The 26,717-nt window shown below is 40.3% G+C and overlaps 1 protein-coding gene across 2 annotated transcripts in view; it reads right to left on the bottom strand.

Moving 5' to 3' along the window:
- Positions 1-26,717, bottom strand: part of klf8 (Kruppel-like factor 8) — a 79,411-nt gene that overhangs the window by 12,045 nt on the left and 40,649 nt on the right. The window contains exons 2-4 of one of the 2 annotated variants that reach the window (XM_042007908.1): positions 23,740-24,093; positions 3,682-3,930; positions 3,342-3,576 (exon numbers count right to left, since the gene is read on the bottom strand). In XM_042007908.1, the coding sequence (XP_041863842.1) occupies positions 3,342-3,576; positions 3,682-3,930; positions 23,740-24,093 (838 nt within the window). Of the gene's footprint in view, positions 1-3,341; positions 3,577-3,681; positions 3,934-23,739; positions 24,094-26,717 lie in introns of both variants that reach the window. The other variant, XM_042007907.1, reaches the window with a different exon arrangement.

The following is a 26,717-nucleotide window of genomic DNA, read 5'->3' as shown; positions in this document are numbered from 1 at the left end:
AGTTGGTTCATTTCATACTTCACAAGAAGCTTTGTCCATGATTTAGATCATGCAACCTCAAGAACAAGAATAAAGTTCTCTGTTATTGTGGAGTAGGTAACATGCTAAACACATGCAGATTTCCCCCCAACACGCCGATGTCTTTGTGCATGCAGACCTGTACATAAGATTTATTTTGGTTGTCTTTTTTAGTGTTTTCCGTAAAAAGATGGAAGTGACGCCTTCGCAAAGTGAGCAAAACATGAAAGAAACGAACAAATAAACGAACTAAAACATTCACACGAAGTCTATTTTTCTTAAAGGTTTTCCTTCCTGGTTCTGGTTCTGATGGAGGTTTTCCTTCTAGGTCCTGGTTCTGACAGAGGTTTTCCTTCCTGGTTCTGGTTCTGATGAAGGTATTCCTTCCAGGTCCTGGTTCTGACAGAGGTTTTCCTTCCTGGTCCTGGTTCTGATGAAGGTATTCCTTCCTGGTTCTGGTTCTAATGGAGGTTTTCCTTCCAGGTCCTGGTTCTGACGGAGGTGTTCCTTCCTGGTCCTGGTTCTGACGGAGGTTTTCCTTCCAGGTCCTGGTTCTGACAGAGGTTTTCCTTCCTGGTTCTGGTTCTGATGAAGGTTTTCCTTCCTGGTTCTGGTTCTAATGGAGGTTTTCCTTCCAGGTCCTGGTTCTGATAGAGGTTTTCCTTCCTGGTTCTGATGGAGGTTTTCCTTCCTGGTTCTGGTTCTGGTTCTGACAGAGGTTTTCCTTTCTGGTTCTGGTTCTGACAGAGGTTTTCCTTCCTGGTTCTGGTTCTGACGGAGGTTTTCCTCTCCACTGTCTCCTTGTGCAGCTCAGAATGGAGGATTCAATCAAAGAGAAGGTTTTATCCCACTCAATGGTTTTCTTAGCTAGGTCAAAATTTTATAACCAGTTATTAAAAATTGGACTAATGTGGATCTTATAATGGATTTGTTTTAATTGGATTATAAGTGATTGATTGGATTATAATTTCATGTAATTACATGGTGTAAACATTTAAAAGCTCAATAACCAGAATGTGGTACAGTGTATTTTTGTTAAAATAACAGATTGTTTTTCATTTAAATCTCTCACTGAGCTCAGGAGGAAATGAGCTTTTCCTGGTTTGATACTGATGGAAGTGATTGTGTTAAATCAGCTGTCATATCATCTCATAATGATCGATGGATCCTGCCTCAAATCAAATCCAAATTGTATTGCAGCCAAATTGTTATCCACTGAATCCATACGAACTTTAATTCATACCACTTGTTAGGCATAGAACATGAAGAAAACCTGAACTTACATACATCCTTTATGAGTTCTGTCCAGCTGGATCTCATCTAATTTATCCCAAAAGTCTGGAAACACACACTCTACTGGTTTGGAGCGATTTTTCTCTAACAGCAAACGTATAAAATCAGTTTTCAACTTCCTTTGATCAACTGTAATAATACGAGATAATACAAAACACATGAATCCCTGAAACATCATGGACCAACCCAGGGATACTCATTTCAGTCCTACGAGGGCCGCAGTCCTGGCTGAACCTTTTAAAAAAGCCCCTTTTTAAACTGAAGGAAATCCAAAGAGTTAGTTTGAGATAAAAAGCAGAAAAGAACAATGCTGTGACTCAGACTGAACGTCACACACTGCTAAGGTCAAACAGTCTGAGAGCATCTGCTCAGCGACTCCCTCTATCGTTTACATTCCGATCCGAATTAGAAACCAAAGTCAACCAAACTGTCTTAACCCGGGACTTTACTGCTGTTTGTCAAAGGTGTGGGGGCCTGCTCTGCCAGCAAATGTCTATCGTCCCCTTGTGTTTACTGAAGGGTGGATTACACTTCCTTTAACCTCCTGACTGTAGTTTGATATGAATCAGCCACAATAGAAATATTCTTTACCAGCTCCACATGAGGGACAGAGCTCAGAAATGTTCATTTCAGGTGCAAGTTACTGACTGACAGTTCAGAAAAGCCCCTAGTGCCTTCTGTTTACGTTTCTGAGACTTTACAAAGCGTTCCTCAACAGCATCAGCTGTTCAAAGAGGAATCTCTGGCAGGAACGTTCTTCTCAGACGTACCATTTTCTTCCAAGAAGATTCTTATTGAAATGGGGCTGTCAATCATCTGAAACAACTGGAGAGAAAACTGGCTGATAGACAGCAAGTTGATAAACCACCGGCTGCAAACACACACCAACTCTCAATAATCCTCCAGAGACAGACGAGTGACAGAAGCGAGGGGGAAAAAAATAGTGACAAAAGAAAAAAATCTGGCTTTTTAGCATCTTTATGAAATTCCTGAAATTCAACTTTGGTTTGCTAAGTTTTATAATGGGACTTGCTCTGTAACTGGTATCCTCCCAGCATCCTGTTTCAACTTGACCTGATATTATAAAAGGCTGTTTGATTGTGGCTTCAGCACCTTCCCACACAGTTCACTCATGTAAGACTTAGTATCAGGACACATGATAGGATGGAGGATGTATTTAGAGACTTTTATTTTTGGCCCGTTTAAAAGATTATGTTGTTTCAGTGTTGGTCTCTGAAAGAACAAGCTGAAAAAGTCAGATAAACCTCTTCTGTCTTTGCTCTCGCTGCAAACAGTAAAGTCCACTTTATCAGGACCACCTTACTAGCACCAGGTTGGGCCCCCTTTTTCCTTTAGACCTGCCTTAATTCTTGATGTCATAGCTTGAACATTCCTCATGTTGCATGTAGATCAAACTATTTGTCATTTGTTGGGCATGTCTGTGCCAGGGCGAACAGAAAGCAGAGCTGGTTGATTAACCATAGAAAAAAAAACAGAGGAAGAACGGGCACACCAGATCGGAAAGAGAGAAACACTGGAATACAAGGCAGTCATGGCAGTGGAAAAAAACGTGGAGTCGCCACACGCAAATACAGAAAAATGCCACGAGTAGAAATGGTAACAGGAGAGGAAATGGACAAGATGTAGTCCTCCTGTCTTCAGATCACTGACACTGCTGTCAGGAGAGAAACGCTGCTGTGATCAGACCATGTACCCATCAGGTCGGAGCATTGTGGCTGTGATCAGAAGTTGTCAGGCCCAGATACAGCAGAACAGGCACCCGTCTTCTTCCAGAGCAAGGTGCATTTCTGACGGATGAAGGGGGGTCATGATAATGAGGTTTTTATCATTTCCGGCTTACACAGATGAAATGCTGGTATTTGCTCAGTAAACTAGTTTTTCAAAAGGTCTCTATCACTGAGCAGAAGTGCAGACACATGGTGTAAAAATGGAAAAAGGTATCATGCATATAAATCATGTTAAACCACGGAAAAAGCCAAAAATAAAACCCTCTGCATTGTATCACTCACCAGATCCTTCTGAGCGCCCGTCACTGCCTATGAGTGGCACCGTGATGGCTGCCGTGGCAACGCCGTCAGTAGGCATGGTGGTGTAGACGACAGGCAGTGACTGCACCACCACAGGGATGGTCTGCAGTTGGCCAACCTTGCTGGGCATGCTGACTGACGGGATTGTGTGGATAACATGAAGAATCTGTTGGCCGCCGGCACCCTGTGTGGCTAAGATGGAGCCCGGAGAGAGGACCTGGAGGAGGAAAGAAGAGGGGAAATAACTGACTGCTGTAACCTACTAAGTGATGTCCTCTGATGTTTTGTTATAAAAATGGAGGTAGTAGGAGTCGGAAGTTACCATGGAGCCTATGGATTGTACCGTGGAGGGGACTGGCGTGGCTGAAAGGCTGGGCTGGGTCACAGCGCTGCTGGGTGCGGGGCTGAGCGCGATGCTTGTTGTGGTGGCCGAGCGGGGCTTGTTGAGCGACAGGTCGACCGGTTCGGTCTGGTCCTCGGTGGGGCTTGGCTGAGGCGAACACGGCTCTGTTTTGCACTCTAACTTCACCTTCAGGTCCGTCGGCTGCGGGCATTCATTACCTACATCTGCCTGCTGGGAGGAACATGGGAGGCAGACATGAGAACCAGAACTCAACTTTTACACATTTAACATCAGCTTTCATCCTCAACATAATCAGATTTTTTTTTTCGGGAAGAAGAACAGAAGTTAACCCGTGAATGCTTAAATTTATTTACAGTTATACAAAATCTATGTTAATACTAGGGGAAAAAAGCTAAAATAAAATTAAATAACATAACATGAAGCAAATAAAAAAGGAAAAAACATCAACAAAGTAAAATACAGTTAAAAGTTAAATAAATTAACAGCATTCAATAAAAATCAATACGTAAATAATTGTAAATAAATTGAATAATCTTAAATAAATACATGCAAAACAGAAATAACAAAGAAAAAACTGGAATAAAATAAAATACAATTAAATATTAAATACATTAACATTAAATAAATAAAAAATAAATTAAATAATAGATAAATAACAGTAAAGAAAATTAATAATAGAAAACAAATGCATAAATATTAGCAAATAAAATAATAAAAAACCAAATAGATAAAAAGAAATAAAAATAAAAGAAGCAGTAAGTAACAGTAGTTAGGAGGAGCAGGTTGCTGAAGAGTGCTGGTTTATAGTTTAAAGTCAGCAGGACCCAAATAACTCACAATTACACAGTGTTTAAATGGCTTATTTGAAGACACTAAAAAGCAGGTTTTTTTCTCCATACATACATATATATATATGAGTGAGATGCAGTGTAATAATAACTCTGCATACATTAACCTCTTCTTCATATCTTCATAACTACTGCATGTTTAATCTTGGTCTCTATACAGACAGCTGAGACATGGGACGTTGCTACAGAAGTGTCTGAATCAAGATACGTGTTACTGTTCGTTTGTGTGGTTTACTTGAAGTAGAGAAATTAGCAGACGCTCTAAAGTGCTGCTGTCATGTTTTTTTTTACATTACCATATAATTGCTTGGGGTTTGAACTGTGTTCCGTTTGAATGCCAGTGCTTGGTAGAGTCTTTTAGCTGAGTTTCTTCCCATCATTTTGATATGCTGCATGTTAGAATAGCTGTTTCCTAAGTTGTACAAATGTCTATACTGCACCAATGTCATGCTGCCACCTGTATAGGAGATTCTAGTCAAGAAGAGTTTATCTTTAGTAACTAAAAGGAGGAAGTTACTTTGTATATTCAGGGTTACTTTCTGCACAGAGCAAGATAAATGTTAACTACAGCATCCAGTTTCAGGCTGAACAAGTATGTAAAACACTGAACTGGTAAAACAAAACATGTTTTCATAAACAACCACATGATTTTTCTCCAGAACTAAAGGCTGTGACATTGGTTTTGGAATCCTAAACAAATATCTGTCATCACATTATTTCAGTGTATTAATCTGTAGAGGAGCGAGCGTTTATTCTGAGGACCTGCTTCCTCCCAGATAGATTTTTGGAATCCAAGCAACATCAGGCTGTTTGACGCTGCAGCCTCGTTTTCTCTGCCTCCTCAGAGGAATGGAGCACCCAGGGCTCAGCTGCCATGCAGTGCCAAAGTACAGGGAACAATGGCCGCTGTGTTGTTTACTCTGGGGGGGTGGGGGGTCTGAGACAGACAGAGACAGAAGGGCTCCATGGGTCTGCAGAGAGACTGGTACTGACTGAGAGAGTAGAGGGGGGGGGGGGCTTAAAACTAGGTACAGCAGCGAGCCTCCAGTCCAGAATTTGGCCTCCATCCAGTTCAGCTGAGTGTAGTTTGGCTCAGGGTGAGGAGAGGGTGGAGACTGCTACACCCTTTTATCAGGTCACACAGTTCAGCTGAAAGCAGCGCTCATCGCTGTGGAAGAGGACACAGATCTGTCCATCCATCACTAAAGAAACATTCTGCATCGTGAGCAGCAACAAGTTATAATTTAAAAATCTCTAAAATCACCTCTGGTATTCCCTGGAACCGTTAAATAGATCAACAGACGTTTACAGTAACAAATTTTAATGGATCCATCAGTTACAGCTGAAAACAAGAAAATGATCGTCTCGAGAAAACAATTAAAAAAGGAGTTCTAGTCGAGCACGGCTGTTCCTGGCTTCCGTAGAGGAGAGATAAACACAAGACAGAAAAATAAATAAAAGGGAAAAGAGCGAAAGAACAGTGAGATGGGTAGAGCAGGAAAAGAGAGAAAACAGGGGAAAAAAGAAAGGAAACAAAAATGATAGAGAAGATAAAAAAATAAATAAAATCGAAAGAAAGACAATTAAAGAAAGGAAAGAGGAAGGAAAATGAAATGGGGAAAGAGGAAGGGAAGGAAATTATAGAAAATGAGAGCAGAATCCAGGAAAGGAGAGATGAGCAAAAGTGCAAGAGAAACAGAAGAAAAGAAAGGAGAGAAAATGAAGAAGAGGAAATGAAATCAAAAGTAAGGAAATAACATAAAACAAGGAAAGGGGAAATGACAGCAGAGGACAGATAAAAACAGGAAAGAGGACAAAAAAGAAATGAAAGAGGAAAAGAGGGAAAGAACAGGGAGATGGGAGAAAGAATGGAGCAGAGAAGAACAGGAGAAAAGGACATGAAAACAGAAAAACAACAGAAATGGAAGGAAAGGAAAGGAAATGAAAGGAGAGGAGAGGAGAGGAGAGGAAAGGAAAGGAAAGGAAAGGAAAGGAAAGGAAAGGAAAGGAAAGGAAAGCAAAGGAAAGGAAAGCAAAGCAAAGCAAAGGAAAGGAAAGGAAAGGAAAGGAAAGGAAAGGAAAGGAAAGGAAAGGAAAGGAAAGGACAGGCCTGTTCTGCATCAGCTGCTGCAGCTGCAGAAAACTTGGCTGAGGTAAAGTGGAATTTAAGGAGCTCTTGCAAACAGAAGAAGCCAAGCAAAGAACGGGTAGAAGAAAAATGACAAAAAGGAGATCAGGCAGGAACGAGAAAGCGAGGCTGAAACACGATTAGAGGGAGATGGTCAAGAAAAAGATGGAAAAAGAAAAACCCTGAAAAGAAAATGAAGTGTGAAAGAAGCCAGGGAGTGGGTGAGGCAAAAAGGAGAGAAAGAAATAAGAAAAAGACAGAGTGGGTGGGAAAGGCCTAGGGTTGCCATGGAAACTGGGAGCCATCAGCTGACTCCATGTTTTCCACTCATTCCCCACCCACCACCAACTCCCTTTCCCTCCCAGTTCGTTCATCTTTCCATCACTTCAACACATCCTCTCCTCTCCTCCCACCCTCATTTTTCCTCTCACTCTATCCCGACCACACCTCTTTCACCTTTCTCTCCCCACATCTCTGCCTCTCTCTCTCTTTCTCCATCATCAACCACACCCTTGCTGCCTCACCCTCATCCCTCGCTGGCTTCGTTTCTACCCACTCACTCATTTTTTACCTCTCCTTCAGACAAAACCTGCAACTCTTCCAAAAATTCCCAAAAGAAGAGACCAACCGACTGAATCCCAAAGAAAAACAAACCTCAGTGGACTCAAACTGTGATGTGAGAACGGAAGAGATGGGGGAGTAAACCCTTTCTGAGGACAGAGTGATCAGCTTTAAAAGCAGGAGGTGCAGCAGCTCATTACCCACCGGACAGAAAAATGTCTTGACTCTTCTCAGTGAGCCACTGAAGCTAATTTTGGAGGGAAACAGGAGGAAACATCCAGCTCGGTGTCAGGAGGATGGTTTTTTTCTTAAGGGCTGCAGCCAATTCTCATGATAAATAATGTATTAGTAAAGTTAAATTTAATAGAGACAAGTTTTAATCACATATTTGCCTCCTGCAGAACCTTTGAATTTGACATTATCAAGTGATTTGGATTCAGAAATGGAGAGTTCTTTTCACTAAGTACTAAATATAGTCAGCAGAATATGTCATTACATCACTGAAACCACGTGTCGGACCATTTCATGGCAGAAAGTTGAATCTCAGACACGATGAAACAATGATTTTGCAGAAAAGTCAAGCATTTCTTCTGAGAGCTGAATATTCCTGAGTTAAGCATGGTGCTCCGCACAACAAAAAATAATTTTAAAATATTCAAAATCATCATCATCATCATTATCATCATATGGTTCATATTGTATTAAAATAGCCCAGAAATGACATTAACCCTTTAAACTCCAAGCCATTGTTTACCATTTTGGTCCGCCTGTTTGTTTTAATGTAAAAATGCATGTAGATGCTCAACATTCACGACTCTCCTGGTTTTCAAGTGGACCAGAGTTCACTTCTTTGTGACCAGGGTTCGTTTAAATTAGACCAAACAGTGTGAATGTGGCTGAAGAGTTAATAACTTTCAGAGTTTGTACATTAATGCTCAGAGATGATTTCTGGGTTTCTCATCCTGTTAAATAACTAATAATTCCAAATTTGAGCACAGGTGAAAAGGAATTAAAGTGTAGAGATTTATACAGAGCGTTTCAGGTGCCATCAATAGAAAATATATCAACCCATTACACATTACCAAGTCACGTCCACATATTACTAACATACTGTGAACCAGCTATTATTTTGATAAATACTGTGATTAATGACTTTGGTCAAACTGCCCAATTACTGTTACAGTTACATTTTTACACTGACAGGAAATCAAGTTTTAATAATAAAAATTTGAAATGACTTCCTATTAAAAAAAAGGAAAATTGTTCATGACTTTCTTAAAAAAAAAAAAAACAGAACAAATCGGAAAAGTAATTTCTTTTGCAAGAGCAGATTCTGGGCCACGACGGCAAGCATTAGAAATGTGCAGAGCTCAGCACTGGAAGGCTTTAAAGGTTCGGCACCTCAGAAATAAACAAACATCCAAACAAATTAAGCTGCCAGACCTCATCACTTTCTCTGTGTTAGAAAACTGAACTCTACTAAAAAGCATTACTTAACCTGAAGTAAAACTACTTTGCATTACTTGAGAGTCAGGCGACGCCACGGGGGTGTTAAATTACCAAGAACAATCCCAACAATTCTTCTCTGAAACACAAATCAGTTAAAATCATAAATTCAACCTGTCAGGGTGAAAGATGCTTAAACCCTGGCTGTGCTACATGCGTTGCTATGGAGCCTTGTTCTTCCTCCCCTCAGTTCAACTGCTCCATCATAAAATGGGTCACCCAGTCTTCGCCTTGCAATTAATTCATGTGATCTCTAACTTGAACGGATGCGGCCGGCAGCTGTGACTGCAGCGGCGGGGAAGCCTGGCGGAGAGAAAGATGTTCGGTGTCCAAAAGGTTTTAATAGTCTTGTACTCGCACCACATTTCATACCAGTAAAGTAATGAGTGATTTATGGGACAATAAATCTCTACTATGAGTTTGCCCACAGAGGGTTGTTGACATGATACGTGTGTGTGATGTATGACAATATTTATCACACATGAGTAGGACTGGAGTACTCATAAAATCACCAGACAGAAGCAGCTTTACACCAGATTTTCCTGCCTCCTTCTTCCAGACTTGATCATGTCAGGAGCATCAAAGCTGCAAAATGAACTCACATCACTGACTCATCATGGTTGAGTATTTTTAGATTCGTGGCTGTGCCATTGAACAGGTTATTTTCTACAGCAGCATCGGTCAGATTACATCAGATGAAGAGACGTGGAGTTTTACTGACTTGTTTTCATATGTCTGATCTATAGCTGGTATCAGTGGAAGTCCCAAATGTTTCAGTTTAACCACAGATTACTTATTAATTCACACAATCAAACCACCAGAACCAACTTCCAGTTTTTTCTGCTGATGATTTCTTCCTTCTTTTATAACCATGCAATAAAGCAAATAAGATCAACTGACCATCAGTTTAGAACGTCAGAGTACAGATTACATAAAAGGGAACCAGTTACAGTTCTGGTCACACCTTTGCTGCACCTGTACTGGCCATAGGTGGAGAATACACATTTAACCAGCCAATCACATGGGAGCAACTCAACACATGTAGACATGGTGAAGACGACTTGCTGAAGTTCAAACTGAGCATCAGAATGAGGAAGAAAGGGGATTTAAGTGACTTTGAACGTGGCATGGTTGTTGGTCTGAGTATTTACTGGGATTTTTACACACAACCATCTCTAGGGTTTACAGAGAATGGTCTGAAGAAGAGGAAATATCAGTGGGCAGACTGGTTGGAGATGACAGAAAGACAACAGGAAGTCAAATCAGCACTGGCTCCAACCAAATAGCATCTCTGAACACACAACATGTCCAACCTTGAAGCAGATAGCCTACAGCAGCAGAAGACCACGCCGGGTGCCTCCTGTCAGCTAAGAACAAAAAACAGGCTACTATTCACACAGACTCACCAACACTGGACAACAGAAGATGGAGAAACGTTGCTGGTCTGATGAGTCTCCATTTAAGCTCCACAATCGGATGGTAGGACCAGAATTTGGTGGAAACATCATGAAAACATGGACCCATCCTGCCTTGGATCAACGCTTCAGGCTGCTGATGGTGTAATGGTGTGGGGGATATTTTCTTGGCCCACTTTGGGCCCCTTAGTACCAACGTGGCCTGGTTTAAGCACCACAGCCTACCTTATTATTGCTGCTGACTATGTCCATCCCTTTATGACCACAGTGTAGCATCTTCTGATGCTACTTCCAGCAGGATAATGCACCATGTCACAAACTAGAACATGACAATGAGTTCACTGGACTCCAACGGCCTCCACAGTCACCAGATCTCAATCCAACAGAGCAGCTTTGAGATGTGGTGGAACGGGAGATTCTCATCATGGATGCAAACCTGAGAGCCGACAAACCTGCAGCAACTGTGTGATGCTGTCATGTCGATATGGAGCAAAGCCTCCAAGGAATCTATCATACCAAGAATGAAGGAGGTTCTGAAGGAAAAAGGGGGCCAACCTGGTTCTAGCAAGGTGGACCTTATAAGGAGGAGGGAAAATCCAAATTATGATTAGTCAAAATAATGATATATTTCAGAAGTACAGTATCTGTTACACAAATAAATGTGAGTGTTAAATTTAAACAGCTTTTACAGGGGGAGTGATTTTCACTGGTACTTCCACATAATGGGATTAATCAGTATAAAACTTCACAGCCTGTGAAGACGAATGTCTGTCTGTAATTTGCTTGGAGTGTAAGTGACCAATTTGTATTATGATCTGTTCATATAAGCACAAACACAGGGGTTATCTTCCCTGTGTGTTACTGTATCAGAATATTTGAGTAAATACAGTGTGAGGGCAGCGATGGTCTGTGCAATGAAGAAATGGAGAAAAGCTAACAGCTGGGGGAGATATTAACCACAGAGGCATGCAGTCCTGCCCACAACATACACAAAGATGCAGCTCCACCCCTTCCTGAGCTGGATCACCCAGTCCAACACCAACTGCCCCCACCCTGTGTTAAAGTCCAAGTCTGCTCCTCTGTCTCTGTGTTGTTAACCCAGCTGATCCCAGAACAGCCCAAAGTCTGTTTTAGCCGGTTAATGTTGACTGAGGCCTGCGCCTCCCAGTAAGTGTGAGCAGTGATCGTAAAATTATTTATAAATCTCATCAGCCCATATTTTTATTCCCAATAGATCATAAACAACATGTTTAAACTGAGACATTTTACCATTTCATGAAAAAATACGAGCTGATTGGGAATCTGATGGCAGCAACACATCTGTAAAAAGTTGATTTCTGCTTCCATGATGCTCCAGATGTTGTGTACTGGTGAAAGGTCTGGACTGCAGGCAGGCCAGTTCAGCAGCCAGACTCTTCTCCTGTGAAGCCATGCTGTTGTGATGGATGCAGGATGTGGTTCAGCATTGTCTTGCTGAAATCTGCAAGGCCTTCCCTGAAAGAGACGTTGTCTGGATGGGAGCAGATGTTGCTCTAAAACCTACATGTACTTTTCAGCATTGATGGAGCTTCTCAGATGTGGAAGCTGCCCACACCATAGACACTAATCCAACCATTCAAGATGAGCTCATATTTTCCATGAAATGGTAAAATGCCTCCGTTTTAACATCTGATATGTTGTTTATGATCTACTGGGAATAAAATATGAGTTGATGAGATTTATAAATCATTGTATTCTGTTTTTATTTACATTTTACACAGCGTCACCTCTTTTTGAGATCTGAGGTTGTAACATGTTAAGTGGAAGTTAAAGTGCAGCGAGCAGCTGAACTGAGGATCTAGATGTTTGATTAACTTTGTAAATGAAACCCATCAGACTTAAAATCAAAGACTAGGTAACACCGCTGCAACACCCCCACCACTCCATCATTTCTCCCTGTAAATTCTTTTCTGCTTTTAATATCGAGGTGTTTTCAAAAGCATTAAATTAGTATGTTGCTGTATAAACTGTGACATTCTACATTTCCCAGTGTACATTTTCTCTTTACACTTGGCTAAGTGTGCAATTATTCTGCTACGATTCTCCTTTTCCTCTGACTCTGTGAAAATGTGTTGTGGGTGGAAAGACAAGAGCTTCACGAAAGGCAACAATTGAAAACAGTCTGACAGCATGGCCTATCGCCATGAGTGCTGTCAGCAATGTCTATCGAAGTTCCTGCAGAGCATTTCTTTTCAGTCACTAATCAAAGAGTGCCGTCTTTTATAACAAAGTGTTCCAGTTTCCTTCACCCCCCCCGTTCGGAGGTAATGCCACACATGAAAATCAAGTCTTGTGGATACTGTAAAGCAACACCGCTGATAACAACAACAAAAACACTTCTATTGGTGTCCATATAACAAGCTTATCAAGGGTGAAGAAAGACCACAAGGGGAGACAGCTGAGAAATATACTGATGATCACAACCAGAATAATCTAAAAGAAAACAACAGAAATGTTATTACACTGGTTTAAACTGTCCTCTGTTTATCTTTGTGCTCCAGTAAAAACAGAAATCAGTGGTGAAGCACGTCTCTAACTCACCCTGGATTTTGAAATCGTCCCTTTATAAAAACAAAAAACCACAAACATGTCAGTTCAATCATCCCGACAATGAAACTTTCAACACGTCTTTGACGTCTCAGCTTAACACAAGGAAGCAGACTGTTTCTGCTGGAACCAGGTGGCTCCATCTCACAATGCTGGCAGGGCCTTCTTACTTCACATAACATTCATGGTCGATGTGAAAAAAATGTTTGGCTAAAACAGCTTTGAAAGCTATTATCACAGCTCAGCCTGCCCTCTGACTGCTGATCTTTCTACCTGTGTTACATTGTGCTTTTCCAGAACAGGTAAATCCTCTGCATGAAGAGGACTGACATGATGAGGCCTAAAGGCTCGCCACCTAAAGAATTGCAGTGAGGCATGAATCCCTTAAAGGTCATAAAGATTATAAGAATAACTGTCCTTAGTCTGCACTGACTTTATGTCTACATTGTAATAAATGCAGAAGTTAACTCTTGACCCTTTGCTGCCGTTCTCTGATAGTGACATGTAAGCATGGTCCAAACTGATGTGATTATAAATATTTTGTTTTAAAACACATAATTTTACACTGTTCAAATGTGGTGTTTGCCTCTGAGTCAGTGCCTTTACTTCCATTGTTAAAAATGTTCATTTCATTTCATTTCATTTTTTATTTGGAATTAAGTTTTGAATGTTTTTTTTATCTAAATTTGGATTTGTTTGACAAAGCTGAACATTTCAACGTTAATATATTTAGATTTATTTGCTATTTTTACACCTAACTTTTTTTAATAAATGAATTTCTGCCTGATATAAAAAAATCATCTGTATCCTTGAAATGCACAACAAATCTCTGATAAAAAATCTCTTATGTCGTGTCCATAAACTGGATGTTATCTATCATGTTTCTATCAACTCTGTTGCTCCTTTCAACACCATCACAGCGCTCTGTACTCTCTCGTAAACTGGCCATCCATTCATTCCCCTAGACCAGGCATCCTCAATCCTGGTCCTCATGGGCTGGTGTCCTGCAGGTTTTAGAAGTTTCCCTGCTGCAACGCACCTGAGTCAAATGACAATATACTGTCATATGTTATTCTTTATCTGAGGCTGAGTTTACCTGGATCATTATTTATAGAACAAAACAAGCAAAAGAAGCCCAAATCATTAACCCTCCACCCCCGTGTTTGACAGCTAGTATGAGGTGTTTGTGCTGAATGCTGCATGGTTAATCCCCTCCAAACAAGCTATTCTTCTCCACTTTATTTCTAATTGGACTGTCATGAACTTCAACATTTAACATTCTAACTGAAGCCTGGAGAGTCTGAGATTTAGGTCTTAGAATTTTTGTTATTTCTCTGAGTATCACATGGTCTGATCTCTGGCTGAACTTCTGAACCTCTGAACTAAGAGAGTGTACTTTCTTTTTCGCATGACTGTTTCATAAATAACATTTTCCCTACTTTGCTCGAAGTTCTTAAGCAGATTAAAGTTTAAACAAATAGCTCGGTTTCTGGCAGCTGTCTGCTGAAGCAGTTAGACGAACTGGGTGTCTGTGTGTTGTTTTAGATCAAAGCAGTGCTGAACATTTCTCAACCTGACCAGAATTCAGAGCTCACATAACAACATATGAAGCGCACCGAGCATGATTTCATTTAACCCTTGTGGGTAGCTGTAATTTACTACCTTTTCAGGTCATTAGAGGACAAAAAAGACTTCCCCAAAAACCGCCAGAAAAACTTTTTTCAATCAACTTCAGTCCTGTCAAAGAAAATCAAATATGTAATTATTCAAATTATTCTAAACCTTTAAATATTAGTTTGATAACATGATGTCACTGTTTTAATGGGGGGGGGGGGGGGGGGGTTGTGGATTTTATTTGAATTTTATTTGATTTGATTTGATTTTATTTGAATATTGATCTTAAATTTACTACCAATTAATAACAGAGTGGATTCAATGCATTGTTAGTTTTTTTGTTGTTGTTGTTGTTTACTGTGTCAGATCTATAATTTACTGCCCTTTCTGGCCAGTAGAGAACAAAAAAGTCCTCTCCCAAATAAAAGATAAAGCACTTTTTCTCTCTTTTTGCTCTTGTTCTGTCAACTTCAGTCCTTATCGAAATGACCAAATACATAATTATTAAATGCCAGTTTAATTACATAATTTTAATTTCTATGAAAATAGTGACAGTTTAAAAATAAGTAAAATAATTACATATTTGGTATTTTTGACCAGGACTGCAGTTAATAGTGATTTGAGTAAGAACGGTGAAAAAAATGTCAATCTGTAATTTTTTATAGCAGTTTTTGGGAGAGGCATTTTTTTGTCTTTAATTACCTGAAAGGGTAGGTTATTCATCCCTGGTGTCCTGTTAACCTTCTAGAAAAACATTTTCTTACAAAAAAATCATATTATATGGGGTAACACATACAAAATGTTGACCAAAAATGAAAGGAAAAATGAGCTGAAAGAGCATAATTCGGGTCACAAAGAAAAGACTTCTTCCTGTTCTGCTGGTAGCAGCTGTTTTTACTTCCTGGAAGCTGCAGGAAGGACGTTGCCAACAATGACATCATCATCCTGCACCAGCAGTGAAACTGCATCCGTCCAGTATCTGCACTGCAACCTCCCCCAACAACATCACTCCCTCTCAGTCTCTGCATCCAAAAAGTGTGAATGTACCGTCCTCTGAATGGACCGAAGGCTACAACGCTGACCCACACACACACACACACACACACACACTGAGAGCTAACCAAGACACGCTAGCAGGACCCTCCTGGCAAACATTCAGTAAACAGGCCTCAAACCTCTCATTCTTCATCCTACACACAAACACACGCACACATGTGTGTGTGTGTGCGTGTGTTTGTGGCCTCTTTGTGCATGTGTGCGCTTGTTTGCCTGAGAACAACTGACTTGTTTATGTTCATACATCAGTGACACACACACACACGCACGCATTGAAGGCCTCATTGTTTGATGATGTGTGTTTGTACATGAGAGAGAGATTACAGCCATTCAGTGTGCTGGGCTGGCAGGTATTCAGTGTGTGTGTGTGTGTGTGTGCGCGCACACACATGGGTATGTGTGTGTGAGCCCTTGGCTGAATCAGTGAATTAGAAAGAGAGAAAGTGAGACACTGGTATGGAAAGGTGGAGGAGGAAGAAGAGGAAGAGGAGGAGGAGCAGTTGGGGGGGTCAGACTACACAGTCTTTTCGGCAACTCTCTCTAAGGTTGCCATGGTGACTGGGCGAGCGGAAGCAGAGCCTCCCTCGACATATCCTATTAGGGTGAGAGAGCGAGTCAGAGTGGAAGAAGAAGAAAAAGAAGAAGAAGAAGGCGGACTTTGAGAGTGAAAGAGAAAATGAAGGAAGAACAATGGTGGGAAAAGAGAGATTAGATAAAAGTGTGTTTGTGTTGACGGGGAGGTTTGGGGGGAAAAAAGCAACAGTAACTAAAAAAGCTTTTTTTTCTCCAAACTCTTTGTGGAAAGCTGTAATGAAGACTGACCTCTGACCTCATTCTCTCACACCAACTAACACTCGTTAACCTGCCTGAACCAGCCATATTGTTAAATTATCCTCCTTGTCTCTTTGTCCCCTTGTCTTTTCTCAACTTACAACTCCCAGACAAACATCTCCTCTGCAACCCTTCATTTAGACTTCTTCACCAATCTAATGCCAACAAGCATGAGTCTCATTCACTTGTGTAATATGAGTTATTGTTCGTCTAGTAAAACATGGTCCATTCAGAAATGGAGCACTTTTATGTACAAAACCATAATTTTAACAAACCATGTGGTTATAACATTTTCATATTAGCCTTAAAGAGTTCTTGTGTGAGCTGATATCACAACTATTAACTCAAATTCAAACAAGGCTCCTAAAATATTTGCAATTTTGTCCCATCCTAACAACTTAAATGCAACTTTTACATATTGCAGCACTCCTCTAGGTTAACTAATGTCATCAACTTTACCTCCTGTTTCTGAATTTGAACATACAGATGTGTTTGAGAGAAATGCAATATAAAATGGTAGATGGCATCAATAAGCCACAGACGTGTATAACCTGCACAATTCAAAGAAGAAAAAGAGAAATGTGACTCGTCTATCGTGTAGAATCACCACCATGCACCATGCATAACACATTCCCAGAGATAAACCGTTTTGTAGCACAGCAATATTGTGGTGTAAAACAAACAAACAAAAAAAAGTTGTAAACTGAAACATTTTTGTACAACAAACACCAGAGGATGTCTGACGAGATGAAATTTTAGATCACAAAATATGCTGAAAACTCCTGGAGGGACTGATTAATGTTTTGTAGCACTTACAGTAACAATGCAGTTGTTAGCATAGCTGTTAGCATAGCTGTTAGCATTCAGGCTCTTTCTAATTATTTGGCTCAGGAGTTTTAAATTCATTCATATTCAGAGAAAATATGTTGCAGCATGAAAATGTTAATCAGTACTTTTCTTGTTTTGCAAATCATGACAATATTTACAGTGCATTATGTCTGTGATGGACTAAAAATCAAGGAAAACATAATAGAAGAAAAGGATAGATGAGAAAGAGAGAAGGAAAGAAGAAAGAAAATTCAGAAAAGGAAATAGGATTTAAAACAGAATCTGGCTAAATTCAAGTGCTATTACTGAGTATGTCTGAGTATAAATAGTAATTATAAATAAATTATAAATAAATGGTTTCTTCTCAGTCCATCTAAATTAAATTACCATCATTAAAAAATCATGAGATATTATAAAATAGCCCAACTTTTCATGTCAGAAAGGACCCATTTTCTCAGACTTTGCCATTCTTTCTGCATTCCTGTAGTTTTTTCTGCGAACACTAGAGTTTGTCATGGTGGAAAAAAACTACTGAAACTGACAATACTATATAATAATGCTTATTTAGATCAAATAATTAAAAACAGTCTGCAGACGAGTTTCATTAATACAGACCACAGCTGCGATGGAACAAGTAGGACTCGTTGATCATCTTTATGTTTGCTTACAATATTTTTATATATTTCACATCACCTCCCGCTGAGAAGCAAGCAGATCTGGATAAAAGGTTATTGTTTGTGTGTCTGCCACATATGTTGGTCTCACAGAGAAGAGCCAATCAGCAAACAACTCGCTGGGCCATGGTGTTTCAGATTACAGGGGCTCTGAACAGAGGACGTTTTTTAATGTGTCTGCCAGTTTGTTAATACGCCTCGTCAAATATTTAGTTTAGCTGTTTTACTTGATTTCATGAAAATTAATTAATAATTTAAAGTCATATTATTTAATTTTTTTTTTACTTTTAATTAAAAATACAACACCTAGGAGTCAGTAAGATGTTTTAGACTCAGAGCTGAGTGAATACCAGGATCCTCTGTTGCCTGGAGACTTTATCTCTGGACAGGAAAAGCCCACTCCCCTCTGTTAGAGACAGCCACAGAGGTGTGGTCAGCACACACACATGCACATGCACGCACACACCCTCTGCTTAATGATCCCTTATGCAATACTACCCCACCCAGCCCCCACCCATCACTAACCCAAACCACACCATATTACCAAACACACACACATATCCAACACATGGGGCTCTGCAGACCCCTCCCCCATCCCGCCACACTCACAGCCTCATGTGAACATAAATCTCTGAAGTTTTAAAATCAACCAATCAGACGTTTCTTTGCATTCCCTCTATACCTGAGCTTGGCTCCTGTAATCCGCTAAGATGAGTGAAAAAGCCAAATTTCATCGACTTTCATTGAGCATATTTAATTATGTTAATAATAATAATGATAATCAACCAGAGATTTTTTTTGTTAACTCCTTGTTAAAAAAAAATCATCACAGATTTGTATCAGACCAGTTTCTGATGGTCTGACGTGGAGTATCAAAACCTGAGTTCTTCATCATCAATAGTTGATAGAAACTGCATCTATCAAGAGGCAAATACAACCATCAAGAAGGCGTCTTGAACCCAACTTTAACCCATATGAAGACTCACTTTATGATGGTCCTGTTTATAAAACCTCATTCCAAACAAAGCTGACCTGGCCATGTGATCTGGAGGCATGATTTCTACCCACAGCTGCAAAATTCTGACTTAAAAACACACTTGTAGGAACACAACTGCAGGATTTTTCTCTAAGTTATCAGCTGAGAATGAAAAGCAGGCGGTTTCCTGCCCTGCATGCGACTTCCCTCTTAAATCTCTCCCATCTCTGCTCCTAAACATACCCCACCCTGCAGGAGGAGCCAGTATCCTGCCGATACCTCATTCTCACATCTGTACTCTGAGTTACGAAGAAAGGAAGGTCTCAGAGCTTGTTCGGCACATCCAGGGTCATCTCAGTCAAGTAAAAAAATAATCATTGTGTCGTGCAGCTAACCTGCAGCTTTGGTAAGAGTCTGTGGGCTAACAAAAATGGGGGTTTGACTGGTATGCAGCAAACCACAGACAGCCGTTTGAAAAGATGGACACACCCTCTATAAATTTCTTTACTGTTGGGTTTGATTGAAGACTAAACAATTCCAGACAGCATGATATGAAGACTTACAATGTAGAACTCAAACTACATCATCACAATATCAACAGTAAGTAAATAAAAATGCATAATATGTAATCATAATATAGACAGTCTTCATACTGATCTCAAGGACCACAGGTATTAAGAGGATCAGTAGCAGCCAGGTGCTGCTGATTGATGCACTGATTAACGGATGAGCTCCTCTCTGCAGCATCCAGCTGTGTGATAACACAATGGCAAGGAGGAAAGACATCAGCAAGATGAGAGGAAAAGATTATTCACAAATGTAAAACACTGAAAACAGCTCCCAGTCTTTCCAGGATTGGACATCCCAGCAAGTTCAGCCCAACGTTTGACCGAGCAATGTCCAGACCCAAAAGCCACATCTCAGACTCTCCAGGCCTCAGTTAGCATGTCAAATGTCGAAGTTCATGACAGTCCAGTTAGAAGACTGATGAACATTCAGCCAAATAGAACAATAAGAATCAAAACCTCCAACACAGGAGGATCTAATCAACTCTTTATCAAAAACACTAAAATGGAAGGATTTTGTTCGTCTCTCTATAAAGAACATGGCAGCAGGGCTTAGGCTTGTTACATACTCCACAAGAACAGAGAACTTTGTTCTGGTTCTTGAGGTGGCAAGAACCAGAATTAATTTTGTTTTGGCTCGGTCATGTAATGCTGTACCAGAAACTTTGTCCACAGTGGGTGTGGTTTTGTGAAGGATGGTGTCCATGTCTTTATGTGCCGTGTGTTGCATGGATTTCTTTAAATTATCCATCCAGCCTGGTTTAATCTTTTGTATCAGCAGTCTCCAGTCAACAGAACATCCTGGTATTCCCTAGCTCCGAGTCTAAAACCTCCTACTGACTGCTACATGTCAGAGTTTAACTTTCCAAATGTGCTTTTCCAAATGAACCATTTCCCTTTTTAACCCCCGACCAATCACGCAATTGATCTTGGACCCCACACAAAAAAAAAAAGTTCTGCTCAGCTGATGTGCTGAGAAAAAGCCACAAGAAACCAGAAAGAGAGAACAAAATGACGTCACTCTGTTTTTGCCATGTTGATAACAAGAACAAAGTTCTCTGTTTGTTGAGAATCTAACGGCCTTTAGGTTGGCAAAGCTGCATCTGAACAAGCCACAAGACTTCTGGAACAATGTCCTCTGGACAGACCAGACCAAAGTGCACATGTTTGGTCAGAGTCCAGAAAAAAACAAACAGCATATAAACAGAAAAACCTCAAAGCAGCAGTTAACATGGTGGTGGAGGAATGATTATCTGGACATTGTACAGTCATTGACCATGAACTCCTCTGTATACAAAAGTATTCTAGAGTCATATTTCTGTCTGACAGCTAAAGCTTGGCTGAAGCGGTCTCATCGACAGGACAATGATCACAAACACAACAGCAGATCTACAACAAAATGGCTGAAAAGGAAAAGAATCGAGGGGTTGACATGATCCAGTCAAAGTGCAGACCTCAGCCTGCCTGAGATGCTGTGGTGGGACCTTCAAGAAAATGGACTGTCTTTTTTTACATGACTGGTTTTGATTTTGGTTTACCAATCTCCCAAAAACGTCCAGTTTACCTTAAAATGAATCGAAAAAAAAATCTTTCATGTCGCATACAGTTTTGTTTAGCATTGTTAGCTTTCCTGTTGAAAACCACAGGACAAGCTAGCCTCAGCCTCCATCTGCCTGCATGCAAGTCAGATTCACTGTGAAAACAAACATTTTCAACAAACTTGAAAGCAGACACAATCCTTCAGTGCAGTCTGTGCTTATAGGACCATCCACACCTTCTCTTCCTCCACCTTCACCACCCTCTTCTCCCTCTATCTGAACTCTTCCTCCATCTTTTTCCTTACACCCACTCAGCCGACCACACCCTCTCTGTAAGCATCCCTTTTCTCTATACAAGCCGAGTAATGGCTGCCATAGCGTGCCTGCGACTCCGACATGCCTGCTCACCTTATCACTACTGCTCACACCCTTTATTGTATATTCTCCTATAGCTGGGATTATAACAGAGTATGGACCTACCCATCAGCTTAACTGTACAGTCAGAGGCGGGTTAAGGTGTAGCAGGCTGCCTGTGCTGCCAACCTGCGAGCTCATCCAGGCTTAAACACAAACATTACACGTGATTTGCGTTAATTATCAAACCAAAACCAAGCTGGTAACAATCACTGCATCAATAATGAAAAACAGTAAGAATACAACTAATAGAGGTCATGTAAGTAAGTAAAATCACATTTCCTCTTTAAGAAAATGATTTATGTTCTTTAGTTATAATCCGCAGGTGGTGGGTCACATCAGTAGTAAAAAACAGCTCAATCAAAGGTATTTTCTTCTCAGCTTGTTTCATTTCATTCAATCTGATGTCAGGACTAATTTACTTGTGAAGTGTATTTAATGTTTCCTATCATCTTCTCTTCTATTTGACTTATGATTTTAAACTCAAAGTAAGCTAGTTCTTAACTGCAAAGCTGTAAAAGGTACAATGAGCTTGTTCAGGATGATTAAGACGAGATGCAAGACGTAGAAGATGGAGAGTTAGATGGTTAGCATGCTCTGCAGTATCTGCTGTAATGCCAAAATCCAGCGGTCATATATTTAAAAGAATAAAACTTTGTTATGGTTTCCTTCATCTCAGCTGTCACTAAAATCTTCCTCTTCTCCATAAACAAGCCATCAGATCAGCTACTGAGCTCAGTCCATCCTTTCTTCTCCCTCCTACCATTCAGCTAGCTGTGCTGTTCCTCTACAGTCAGTCTGGCCCATCCTCCCTCCTCACTGATGAGAAACTACCAGCATCTAAACTCTGGATTCTGACTTACACGAAGGCATTAAAGTCAAACAATATCTCATGTCACAGCTGATTTCATCGAACATGCTAATGAATTTCTTTTGGTTCAGGTTGTCCATTTACATTTCCAGTAACAGAATTCCCACTATCTTTTTGCACCACATTCACATAAAATCACAGTGAAAGCAACAGGAAAAGCAGACCTGGACCTCCACAGAAACTTTAACAAGGAATAATTTCATCTACTTTTGCTCAGGAGAGAAAAGTAACTCCACATTCTGTTCTCTCTAGGTGTACATAGTTCACACTACACATTGTAGTTAAAGACCTGTCCTCACCCGCAGAGTCAGGATAGTACGGTGGCCGACAGGTGCAAACCCGCTGCAAATACCGACAAGTGCTGCATTAACAAAAACATCTGCAAGGAGAAAATTCACTGACACAACGGAAGTGCTCCGGGTTTCTAGGGCCCGCGGTGCGTTTTCACCCAAAAGACAGACAACGGTGGGAAGTTTGAGCAGAGAACAGGGAGAGAAACTACATCAAGGTACATAATTTTATCTATTTGTTTTTTACATCTGGCCTCAATCTTGTACAATATTAGAAAAAGATCAGCTGTTTTACTTTACTGACGTAAGCATAGTAGAAACTTTTGGTAATGTAGTTTCACAAATAACTGTACTATCAGCACAACCTAGGTTTCTTTTTTTCCTCAATTTGTCCTGACTGAAGAGAAACAGACAACAAAACCACAACTCTTTACCTTTTCACCCTGGTTGCCCATGGTAACGGTGAGACACAGTGGTGCTGATTGCCTAACCTCTAAACAACAGAAAAGCTGCACACGTGCTGTTCAACCTGTAGAATATTGACATGTTGCTGGACTACAAAAAGTGTGACAGGTCAAAGGTTAGCTAGGTTGTTTTGATCCTCTGGTACAGCTTTTATCTGTGTTCCCAAACTCACGCTACTTTGGGAATTAACTTGCATTATTAACCCTTAAAATTCTACCTCCGGAAAGCCAAGACTTGAAAAAATGATGTGCAGGTTTGGTCACTGTTGATCTGTGTGTTATTTCTACAAAGTTCTGTTAGTAATTTATTCTATTTTCTTCTTCTAGCTGGGCTTTAGGCTGCTATATCTGTTGGTACATTAATTTTACATAATTTTAGCCTCATAATCTGACAACTGAGGCTGTCCTGAAAAAATAATGCCTGGACAGTGACTGGGATTGAAAGGGTTGAGCTTCTACATGTAGTTTTATATAAAAAAAATAATAATAACAGGCTTACCTAAATTAGTACAGGTGGCTTGGAGTTTTAAGGATCACGTACAGAACAATTAGAAATCTGTAAAAGTTAAAGTCTTTGATGTGATAAACCAGAATGATCTTCATGTCTTCCACTTCTTCTTGGACATCAAATCTGCTCATTTTAGATCTTCTGGATACAAGATGATCATTTTTAAGCTAACCTGTAGCTGTATCTGTTTTGCACCAACATGGCCAACATGTTCAAACACACCCCATCAGGAGCGATGCCAGCTGCAGCCACACCTGCCTACACCCACCCAAATCTCTTCCATCAAAATCATCTGCCCCATCCCTTCAAACCAATCAACAGACCCCGCCCCCCCAACCTCACCGTGCACTCCATCTCCTCTGGCTCTGGTTTGATCTGTACAGAAGGCATGGCTCTCTTGCCCTCCACCTCCTTCTCCTCTTGCTTTTCTTCCTCCTTCACGCCCACAGTCTGGATTGCCACTTCCTTTGCCTCCTCCTCGCCTGATTTCTCCTCCTCCCTGTGAGGTGGCCGAGGCCCGGTCGCCGGCTCCTCCTTCTTCTTCTCCTCTCCTTGGACAGCAGGTGGTGGAGGTGATGATGATGGTGGCGGTGGTGGCAGCGATGGCTGCCGGGTCGTGGTGCTCTGCTTGGCCGGGCTCCTCTGCTTCTTCCGGGCACTGACAGCACTCTTCTTCTGCTTTGGAGTTGACTGGCACTGAGGAAGAGAAGAGAAGAAGAGGAAGAAGGTTAGAGGAAGGAAGGTGGGTATGAATATAAAATGGAAGAGGAGGAATGTAGGAGAGAAGGTGATAAGGGGGGATTGAGGAGAGTAAAACAAGGGGGGGTAGGGAGAAGGAGTAGTGACAACAGGAGGAGGAGGGGGAAGGGGTGAGAACAAGGTAAAAAAAAAAGGCCAAAAGTTTTGGGCTAAGAGGAGATTTGTTAAAGAATATGAAAGAGTAACAGATATTTAAGAAAAAAAGTTAGATCAGAGAGGAATGAGACCAGTTAATGAAAACTTAAGTTTGGAGAAGGAAAAAATAAAAGATTACAAGCATTACCTCTAAAACTCTACCAGAAGAGGGGGTAGAAACACTCAGAAACACTCTCTCTCTTCAAAAGAGACAGAAAATTAAAAGAGAAGACAGAGATAGAGGAGGCAGAGAAACAAAGGCCTAATCCTGAGGCTGCCAGAGAGGGAATGAGTTCGAAAGAGAAATAACACAGAATGCAGGGAGGAGTAGCCGTGAACTGACCCCTCCCTCTCTTTCAGTGGCAGGCAGGCGGACACACCCTTTTCTGGAAGCCGAGCAGCACACACACATACATGCAGAGCGAGTGGGGAGTGCCAAGGCAAAGGCAGCACACACACATTTTCAGCAGAGCACACACCCAGCTCCCCTGTCTCAATTTACTGCCTATTTCCTTTTCCTTTCTCATTTAAATGATCTATCTGAAGATCATCCAGTTAAACTGCTTGAGCTAATAACTTCATGAGCGTGTCATGAGCGCTGCCAAAAGTTTAAATCATCTACTTTGAAGGATTTCTGCTAATGGATCAGGTTATTTCAACAGGTTTATAGACCAAGAATGGCACAGGATAACAGAAAAGTTTAAAAAAATGTGTGAATGACGGTCAGTTACCATTAATCATGACAACTTAAAGTGAATTTACCATGAAATTGTGCCATTTTTTCTTTAAATAATGAGAAAATTAGTGTAAAATCCGAGTTTCAAAAAGAAATTTCATGTTGAAACATAAACAGCATTTTCATCTTTTACTTACAACTAAAATTTTTTATAATTCTCGCAGTGTAACACCTTCAAACAGCATTCCCAAAGCATCATGGGTAAATCAGAGCAGAGGACAGTAATGTTGTAAAGTTGTTCCAACTATTGTAAGATTTGGGGAAAAAAGCTTTGTTCATGTCACTCAAAGACTTCATGACTGTGTATGAAAGATGGATTTTTAAGAAAAACCTGAGAAGACTAAAAGAATAATTTCTCCACAATAATCAGATTTATCTTCATGTTCTTGGAGGATGAAACCATACTAACTAAGATTCATCAACACAGATGTCATTGATCATCTGCAGCAACTAAATCATTTCTTAACATTAATATTTAGACTAAAATACACTTTGTTTAGTTTTGTGAACATTAGAGTCTAAACTTTGAACAACAGTTGGAAATAAACAATATTTATCTGTTTTACTGGTGGCCGATTTTATGTGTAATTTCTTAGCCTATATGAGGACGAATTAGGTTTAAAGGGCTAAAGTGATCTATACAAACTATAGCTGCCAGGTGCTGGCAAATAAAATAAAAAAACAAATAAAATAAGACTTCTGACTCCAATACACCAATTTCCAAAGCATCATCTTCTCTAATGGAAAAAGAAGCTACCTCATTTTCCCCACAAGTCTTCATGGTGTTTCATTCAGACTCCCTCCCTTTGATTACTGACAATATACCCAGAATTCAATATTCCGCCTCAAAGGTTCATAATTTTGTCCAATTATGTGTCAAGTTTGATGCTGTTGTCCAGATACGGTCACCTCTGGCTCTAATGGGCCAAGATGATGCTGAACCTGAAGCTACAGATGGCACCTACAGTTTATACTAACCAAATAAAGTCCAAAATGCACAATCTCTTTAATATAATATAATATAATATAATATAATATAATATAATATAATATAATATAATATAATATAATATAATATAATATAATATAATATAATATAATATAATTTCAAAAATTTAAAAAGCAATGTTTGGTATTATATACATGAGTTTAATGAGACAGTGTGAGTATTTACAGAACACAGGCTATGCTGTAAAGTTATAGCTGGACATGCAGAATGATACACAGAGGACTAACTAAGAAAAAAAGATAATCTTTATAAGATCATCATTACCTTTGCCTATAAATTTTATTGTCTGGATGTGTGAACCAAAAGTATTTAGAGAAAACAATCAAAGATCACAGTTATTGTGCCACATACTGCAAGCTGGCATGTGACCCAGACCCAGTGGATTCCACAGCAAGGTGGGGCTTCAGCTAATCAGTCTGGGTGTGGCTGTTAGCACCACCCCTCCCACACAGATGCAGAGGACACACACTGGTCTCCTAGTCCCCACTGTCGGGGGACAGAGCCCCCTCTGTGTCTCTAAACAAAAGTAAATGCAGCTCAATGCCTTAAAAGAAAAAAATAGCAACACACAGAGACGAGGTTGGTAAATTTCAACAAAATCTCTCCTCAAAAGTTTATTTTGCTTTGATAGAGACCTAAAACTAAACAGAAATGCACTGCAGAGTTAATTATACATTATTA

The sequence above is a fragment of the Melanotaenia boesemani genome, chromosome 15 (assembly GCF_017639745.1).
Source record: "Melanotaenia boesemani isolate fMelBoe1 chromosome 15, fMelBoe1.pri, whole genome shotgun sequence".
Lineage (NCBI taxonomy): Eukaryota > Metazoa > Chordata > Actinopteri > Atheriniformes > Melanotaeniidae > Melanotaenia > Melanotaenia boesemani.
Note: the sequence above shows the minus strand (reverse complement) of the source record. Positions and strands in the feature narration are given on the sequence as shown.